The sequence below is a fragment of the Sinocyclocheilus anshuiensis genome, unplaced genomic scaffold (assembly GCF_001515605.1).
Source record: "Sinocyclocheilus anshuiensis isolate Anshui unplaced genomic scaffold, SAMN03320099.WGS_v1.1 scaffold2438, whole genome shotgun sequence".
NCBI lineage: Eukaryota > Metazoa > Chordata > Actinopteri > Cypriniformes > Cyprinidae > Sinocyclocheilus > Sinocyclocheilus anshuiensis.
Genome location: NW_015558685.1, coordinates 87,051 through 95,112, shown reverse-complemented (window position 1 = coordinate 95,112; position 8,062 = coordinate 87,051). Strand labels below are relative to the sequence as shown.

The 8,062-nt window shown below is 37.7% G+C and overlaps 1 protein-coding gene across 1 annotated transcript in view; it reads right to left on the bottom strand.

The window, feature by feature from the left end:
* Nucleotides 1-4,441: 4,441 nt before the first annotated feature.
* The window catches only part of LOC107681335 (WD repeat-containing protein 11-like), an 87,235-nt gene continuing 83,614 nt past the window's right edge, over nt 4,442-8,062 (bottom strand). The window contains exons 12-13 of the mRNA XM_016477614.1: nt 5,649-5,960; nt 4,442-4,755 (exon numbers count right to left, since the gene is read on the bottom strand). Coding sequence (XP_016333100.1) covers nt 5,758-5,960 — 203 coding nt within the window. The 3' untranslated portion in view covers nt 4,442-4,755; nt 5,649-5,757. The remainder of the gene's footprint in view (nt 4,756-5,648; nt 5,961-8,062) is intronic.

The window sequence follows — 8,062 nt, the reverse complement described above, 5'->3', positions numbered from 1 at the left end:
GCGGCTCACCAGTTTTCAAATTGTGTCAAAGCTCTTGGGGGGCCCCCACCACAAAAACATTTTTTATAAATAAAATAAAACTTTATACAAATACGTACGATGCAATTTTTTAATTTATTTTGTATTTTTTGTCTTGTCCTTGAGAAAACCGAGAAAACCTAATTCTAAGATAAAAGATTATTTTACGATGATCAGTGAATTAGGTTTACCCTAAGCAAAGTTAAATATCTAGCCTAGGGGTGTGCGATGTTAACAAAAAATGATATCTCTATATTATATATATGATATCTCTAGTGTGTTGCGCTGCAGGACTGCGTGGACAGCTGACTCTGTGTGGTGGTCAGTTCACAGCAGTGACAGAAATGTATCTTTTCCAGCAAGTTTAAAATTATTTTACCCTTTACCCTTTATGGGCATTTTTACCTTTGTAAAGCCATTTTTTTTCTAGAAGTGTGCCAAAATTTAACCAAATAAAGCCAATTATAATAATAAGACATTTGGGGCAGTTACCAAACAAATAAAATCATTATCAACAAAATTCATGCAATGCAGAGGAAACACAGAAGCTGCATCTGAAGAGGCATTTAGATGCATATACACACTGCTTGATGCAAGGCATGAATGCTTTAACCTGTAGTTATAAATGCAGAAATAATGTTTTGATATTTTAATCTTAAAACGTTGAAAACTGATATTTAAAATGACTTAAATATATATATATAAAAAGGTACTTTAAAATGTGAAATTAAAACTGCCAGTAGGTGGCAGCAAGTCACTGTTAATAAGTGAGTCATTGTGATTGAACGGTTGATCCATTCAGGACCGAAATACTGACATGTTTTTCAGAGAGAAAAACAAACAAAAAAAAAAAATAGGCAATATGGTGTCTAAAACATAAGTCTCTTAATATTAACTTCTTGTTTATTGAACTGTTGTATAAAATCAATATCACATTTGTGATTTTTTGCGAAAAATGGCACTCTTCGTGTGATATTGATCAACTATATGAAATTATATAAATATATACATTTTCTGCCCCCATATCTTGGATTTTGGGAGCATTAAATGCATTTTATTAGACTTAATCATGCAGTGAAAGAACACACTCTAAATGAGCATTCAGTCTAGCTAGTGTTTAATCACTCATAACTCCTCTTATAATCAATGAAGCTGTCCATATACTGTAAGATAAATGAATCTCTAACTTACATCGTACGTACATCTGCACTTTGTTGCTTATTATCGATGAGGGAATTCACGAGTTTCAGTCTGAAAAAAACTCTGGGGTTACAGCGATGACTAATCGGAATGCCTCTGATTGCCTACTGCATTCCTAAGGTCAACAGAATCATGTGATTGGTTATAATGAGCAACGCTGTAAAAATGCGTAAAAATAAAATATGATGTAACATAAGCAGGTCTAAATGTAATACAGCAATCGAAACTTCATTTTAAGTATTAAAGTTTTATTGAAAAAACAGGGGACCCCCCAAGTATATTTTTTGGGTGTTATGGGGTGTCCCTTAATGCTTATGGGAGGTCGGGGATAGAGACCTGCGCTGCTCTATTTTTCAGTCCTGCTCCCACCCGCTCCCGCAAGATTCTGTCCCGCGCCCGCCCGCTCCCGCAGAAAAATATCTTATCTGGTCCCGCTCCCGCCCGCGACATTCATGTTTTGTCCCGCTCCCGCCCGCAAAAGCCTGCATAAAAGTAATCTATATAGACTTTTTCAGTACATCGAAGAAATTTACATGAAATGGTTCTGTAACATCTCCTAAGCTCCACAACATCCCAGCATAAACACTATAACCGATACAATATTTTTTTTTTGGGTGTTATGGGGGGTCCCTTAATGCTTATGGGAGGTCTGGGACCCCCCCGGCTCGAACACTGCTTCCACTCCCGGGTTCAATTGCCAGGGCAAAACCCGTGGCGCTGCCATGCTGGTTCCGTATGGAGTCAAATCAATGCCATACTTATAGTTCCATATGACATACAAACATTCAGCAGTCATATTTCTCTAGAGCTGCGTTCTCTGTGCTGGTATAGGGGTACTCTGGTCCAGTAAAGCTTATCCTTTTCTGTAAAAGGCAATTTCCTCCATAATCACTCTCTGATGCCCCTGGAGGACAGTAAAAATGATCAATGAGTGTCGTTCATCAGAAAGGCTAGTAAGGAAAGCTTGTTTTCCAGTTCAGCTTTCATGTGATGAAATGCCCATGGGACAGCTATATGTAATGAAAATGCTAAGGGAATGCATGTTTTTTCTATTAAAAAAAAAGAAGAAAGAAACAGATAATTAACAATCCTATCTCACTGATGATCCAACGGTAGCTGCACGGATCTCAGGCTGCCTGGCGGACATCTCGGCATGGATGAAAGAACTTTATTTATTCCTTCCCTTTTCTAGCTTGTACTTATTTGAACAATGCCTAAAACTTGGTATTTCAAGCACTTCCTGTGTCTGTTTGCCTCTTTAAGAAGAATCGCTTTATGTATTCCCCAATTGTAAGTCGCGTTGGATAAAAGCGTCTGCAAAATGACTAAATGTAAATGTAAACAGTTCTCTGTGAACTTAAACCTGATAATGACTCCTGAAGGGGGCTAAATAAATAGAAGCCAGTGCCCATAGCAGCTCTCTTTGTACTTACTGTGACGGTATCATATTTTGTCATGTAAGTTAGACATATAATTTGGGCCATATGAATTCATTTACAAAACAAACATTTCAATAAAAATTACAAATATATGCTCTCAGTAGATATGGTTTGAAACCGAATAAATCTAACTTTGACTTTTCTCAGTGGTTTTCTTCTTTATAGTAGCACAGCAGTAATGGTCTGTTTAGTTAAGAGGGTGTGGCCATTTATGCTTTTATTCTGGACTTACTGACATTTCAAGGCATTAATCAGTCAGCCATGATTATTTTTTCATGATCCTATGCCTATGAAATATAGCTCGTTAAATAACGGAATAAAAAAATATATAATTATATTTTGAAAATGTAATAGACAAAATCAAAATGGATGGTACAAGCTATATTTATTGCTTTACATTTTATATATATATATATATATATATACACAGTAAGCTCAAACACCTAGAACATTCATGACAAATGTTTAAATAGGAACAACATTTAAATGATAAAGTCATGACAAATCATTACTCACAATCATACCAAAACAAGGCAGGACATTTCAACAATCATAAATCAACAAATGAATTAATCATTAAAAAAAAAAAAAAAAAGTGTAAATCACAGACACAAAGGGGGTGCCACAAACATCAAGCATATGTAGTCACATCTCATTTCAACAGGACAATAAACAAGTACAGTAACTCTCTGGTGACCTGAAGCTAAGTGAATATATATAGAAAATATATAGAAAAAGAAAATGTCCCACCCCCCCCACACTACAGCATATCACACACCTGTTTGAACAAGTGCAATCCAACTACAAAAAGTTATTGGCTGAGGCAAAAAATGGGGCAAATTCACATCTTTATTACATTTCATGACTTGTTATATATAGACAACAAACCAAAATTAACCAATCAATTTCATACTCAATATTACTGAATAAACAGCCCCATCTAAATTATGACACGTGAAAGATTTGAATTATGAATTTGTTGTTTGGGTGGTTGTTTTCTGTTACAAAACAGATATAGTAACTTATATCCAACAAAATGTCACAAATGTCATTTTTTTGCATTTAAATTTGAACCATCTAACCATTTAGAGCCATTTCGATAACAATGATACTCTTGAAACCTTTAAAAATGTCTGGATCATACTTCACCACAATTTTTTGTTTTTGTTTTTATCTATTTATTTATTTTTAGAAAATTAAGCCTATTGTTGACCATTAAGGTTTTACTGTACTAAAACCAGAAAAAAACAAACCCACAATATAGTATTTAAACAGTAATTTAAGCTTTTTTTTGTACTACAAAAAAATAAAACTTTTGAGAATAATTACACTGTCAATTATATCTTTACTGTAAACTATTCAATGTAAAACTGTATCTTTAAAGGTACAACAGATTAAGTAAGCTTTAAGTACCCTTAAAATGACAACTTTATATGTTATCTACCCCTAAAAAGTGCATATTAGTAAGAGTGGTAATATTTGTCCTTAAGTTACTACTATTAACCTTTTAGGGGTAAATAAGGTATAAAGATGTCCCTTTGAGGGTACTGCTCCAGTGATAAGGTGTTGTACCTAAAGGTTTTTTTTTTTTTCCCTGAGACAGTACAAATCAATAACCCTCTAAAATTTTTATTTCTATAATCATATTTTCACAATACTGTCAATAATTTAATATAACAGTATTTTTTCTTTTTTAGATTTTGGTGTGAAACTGGACATGTTTCATGAGATTCATCCTTTAACACATCATCCATTTATTTTCTATATTTTTATCTTGAAATGATATCTTTAAATTATTCCCTAATCTGAAATTTTAAGCATATTTCATGTCAAACACGTATAAACTAATTTTACAGATTTTCAAAATGTATTTTTGTTAATTATCATTATTATTTTAGATTGTTTTAATTCACTATGACAATGTTTAGTTGATAAAGTAAGTGCAAAAACAGGTTTGGAATACATTACAGCAGGATAACAGGTGCTAAGGGAATGTTTTGGGGTACAACACATCTCACAACCAGCAGAGAATTTTAAAAGATAACCAAGAATCCAGACAAATAATCTGAATGAAAAGATGTTTGTGTTTCTCAACTACCTGCATGCTATAAGCTTATGGGAGCGAGTTTTGAAGATATCATGCATCTTCTTTATTTAAGTTTTCTTTACACATTCTCTCCTTTCCCCCATGGTGTACTTGGGGCAAGTCATTCTATATTCCCTAGAGAGTTATCCACTTCCTCCTCACTAGGGCTGGACTCTAGCCCCATACCCTCTATTTGGGACAGCTCATCCAGCAGCTCCTTTCCCGCCTCTCCAGCTCGAGACGCCCATAGCACAGCACCCTGTTTCAGCCCGATGGAGCGAAGCATCTTAGCGTAGTCCACAAAGGCCGCACCTATAAACTTATGTGGAGATGCTGTGGTTAAGGAAGACTGGGAATAGAGAAGTAATATAAGTAAAAAGAAAAAAAAGTGTAAAGACCAAGTTACTACTTACTACATACAACCTACTGTCACCCCTAAAATTATTTGGAAACTTAAGTGGACACCAGTACACATAAGCAAATGGTGTCTTGTAAGCCAGGTTTTTGCATTGCAAAGAACCATTTTAAATGTAGAAGTGTCCACATATTGTGTGCTGTATCGCGTACCTTGCCAGTTTCGTGCGCTTACTTGGCCCTTTGTTGTGATAAACAGTAAAGTGTGTTCAAGCGCCAGCAAAAGACTTGAATAGTGTAAAGAAATACTCTTTAAGAGAAGCAGTCAATCAGTGGAAGTTAAAAGCAGTGTGTAAGTATATTTATTTCTTGTCTCATTAGTTTTTGCAGTTGTCGTTGGTAGGAAACACTTGTTTTGTTTACTGTGTTGAGACGTGCTGAAGTTGCGTTTGGTCTCGTGCTGTATCGCATACCTTGTCAGTTTCGTGCACTTGTTATGCTTGGAGACTTAAATGTCCACCTAGATAGGGTGCAGGCTGCAGACCAACTACCTGCATGCTATAAGCTTATGGGAGCGAGTTTTGAAGATATCATGCATCTTCTTTATTTAAGTTTTCTTTACACATTCTCTCCTTTCCCCCATGGTGTACTTGGGGCAAGTCATTCTATATTCCCTAGAGAGTTATCCACTTCCTCCTCACTAGGGCTGGACTCTAGCCCCATACCCTCTATTTGGGACAGCTCATCCAGCAGCTCCTTTCCCGCCTCTCCAGCTCGAGACGCCCATAGCACAGCACCCTGTTTCAGCCCGATGGAGCGAAGCATCTTAGCGTAGTCCACAAAGGCCGCACCTATAAACTTATGTGGAGATGCTGTGGTTAAGGAAGACTGGGAATAGAGAAGTAATATAAGTAAAAAGAAAAAAAAGTGTAAAGACCAAGTTACTACTTACTACATACAACCTACTGTCACCCCTAAAATTATTTGGAAACTTAAGTGGACACCAGTACACATAAGCAAATGGTGTCTTGTAAGCCAGGTTTTTGCATTGCAAAGAACCATTTTAAATGTAGAAGTGTCCACATATTGTGTGCTGTATCGCGTACCTTGCCAGTTTCGTGCGCTTACTTGGCCCTTTGTTGTGATAAACAGTAAAGTGTGTTCAAGCGCCAGCAAAAGACTTGAATAGTGTAAAGAAATACTCTTTAAGAGAAGCAGTCAATCAGTGGAAGTTAAAAGCAGTGTGTAAGTATATTTATTTCTTGTCTCATTAGTTTTTGCAGTTGTCGTTGGTAGGAAACACTTGTTTTGTTTACTGTGTTGAGACGTGCTGAAGTTGCGTTTGGTCTCGTGCTGTATCGCATACCTTGTCAGTTTCGTGCACTTGTTATGCTTGGAGACTTAAATGTCCACCTAGATAGGGTGCAGGCTGCAGACTTCCACACTCTGCTTGCCTCTTTTGATCTCAAGCAAGTGTTAACTATGGCTACTCACAAATCAGGCAACCAACTGGACCTTATTTACACACCAAACTGCTCCACTGATCATGTGATGGTTACTCCACTGCACACCTCGGATCACTTCCTCCTCACTCTTAACATCAACATGGTTCCTGACACAACACATACCCCTCCACATGTCATCTTTCGATGTAACCTATGCTCACGCTCACCCTCTCAGCTATCTGCTATAGTTTCATCTTTGCTTCCTCCTCCTAAACAGTTCTCATCACTTGATACTAACAGTGATACTAACACTTGATATACACTCTCTGCTCCACTCTTTTGTCTTGCTTAGACAATGCCTGCCCCCTATCTTCCAGGTCAGCCCGTACCACCCCTCCTGCCCCTTGGGAGTTCTCTGCGAGCATCGTTCTAAGCTCAGAGATGCAGAAAGGGTATGGCACAAACTGTCAAACACATCTTACCAGCAAACATACATATTCACCTCCTTCTCTCCACTCTCTGAGGCAGAAGTCTCCAAACTAATCCTTTCCAATCATCCTACTACTTGTCCGCTTGATCATATTCCATCTCATCTCCTTCAAGCCATTTCTCCTGCAGTTGTACCTATACTCACTCACATCATTAACACATCCCTTCACACTCGTGTTTTCCCCTCAGCATTTAAACAGGCTACTTAAGAAACCCACTCTTAACCCAGCTCTTTTAGAAAACTACAGACCGCTACCCCTTCTTCCTTTCATTGAAAAAACACTTGAACAAGTTGTGTTTAACCAAGTCTCTGACTTTCGCACACAGAAAAACTTCCTGGACTGCAATCAGTCTGGCTTCAGAAGTGAAAATTCAACTGAAACTGCCTTGCTCTCGGTTGTTGAAGCCCTAAGACTGGCAAGAACGGCTTCCAAATCTTCAATACTTGTCTTGCTGGATCTGTCCGCTGCTCTTGACATGGTTAACCACCAGATCCTCCAGTCAACCCTATTGGCAAAGGGCATCTCAGGAACCGCACTCCAGTGGTTTGAGTCTTACCTCTCAGATAGGTCCTTCAAGGTATCTTGGAGGGGTGAGGTGTCCAAGTCACAGGGCCTCAGGGCTCAGTTTTTGGACCAATTCTCTTCGCTGTCTACATGGCATCACTAGGTTCTGTCATTCAGAAACATGGCTTTTCATATCACTGCTATGCTGATGACACTCAACTCTTCCTCTCATTCAATTCTGATGATCCGACAATAGCTGCTCGCATCTCAGCTTGTCTAACAGAGATTTCTTGCTGGATGAAAGACCATCACCTTTAACTCAACCTAGCCAAGACAGAACTGCTTGTGGTTTCAACAAACCCATCACTTCATCACAATTTCACCATCCACATCAATCATAACTCCTTCAAAGACAGCCAGAAACCTTGGAGTTGTGATTGATGATAAGCTGAATTTCTCAGACCACATTGCTAAAACTGCCTGTTCCTGCAGATTTGCTTTATACAACATTAGGAAGATCAGGCC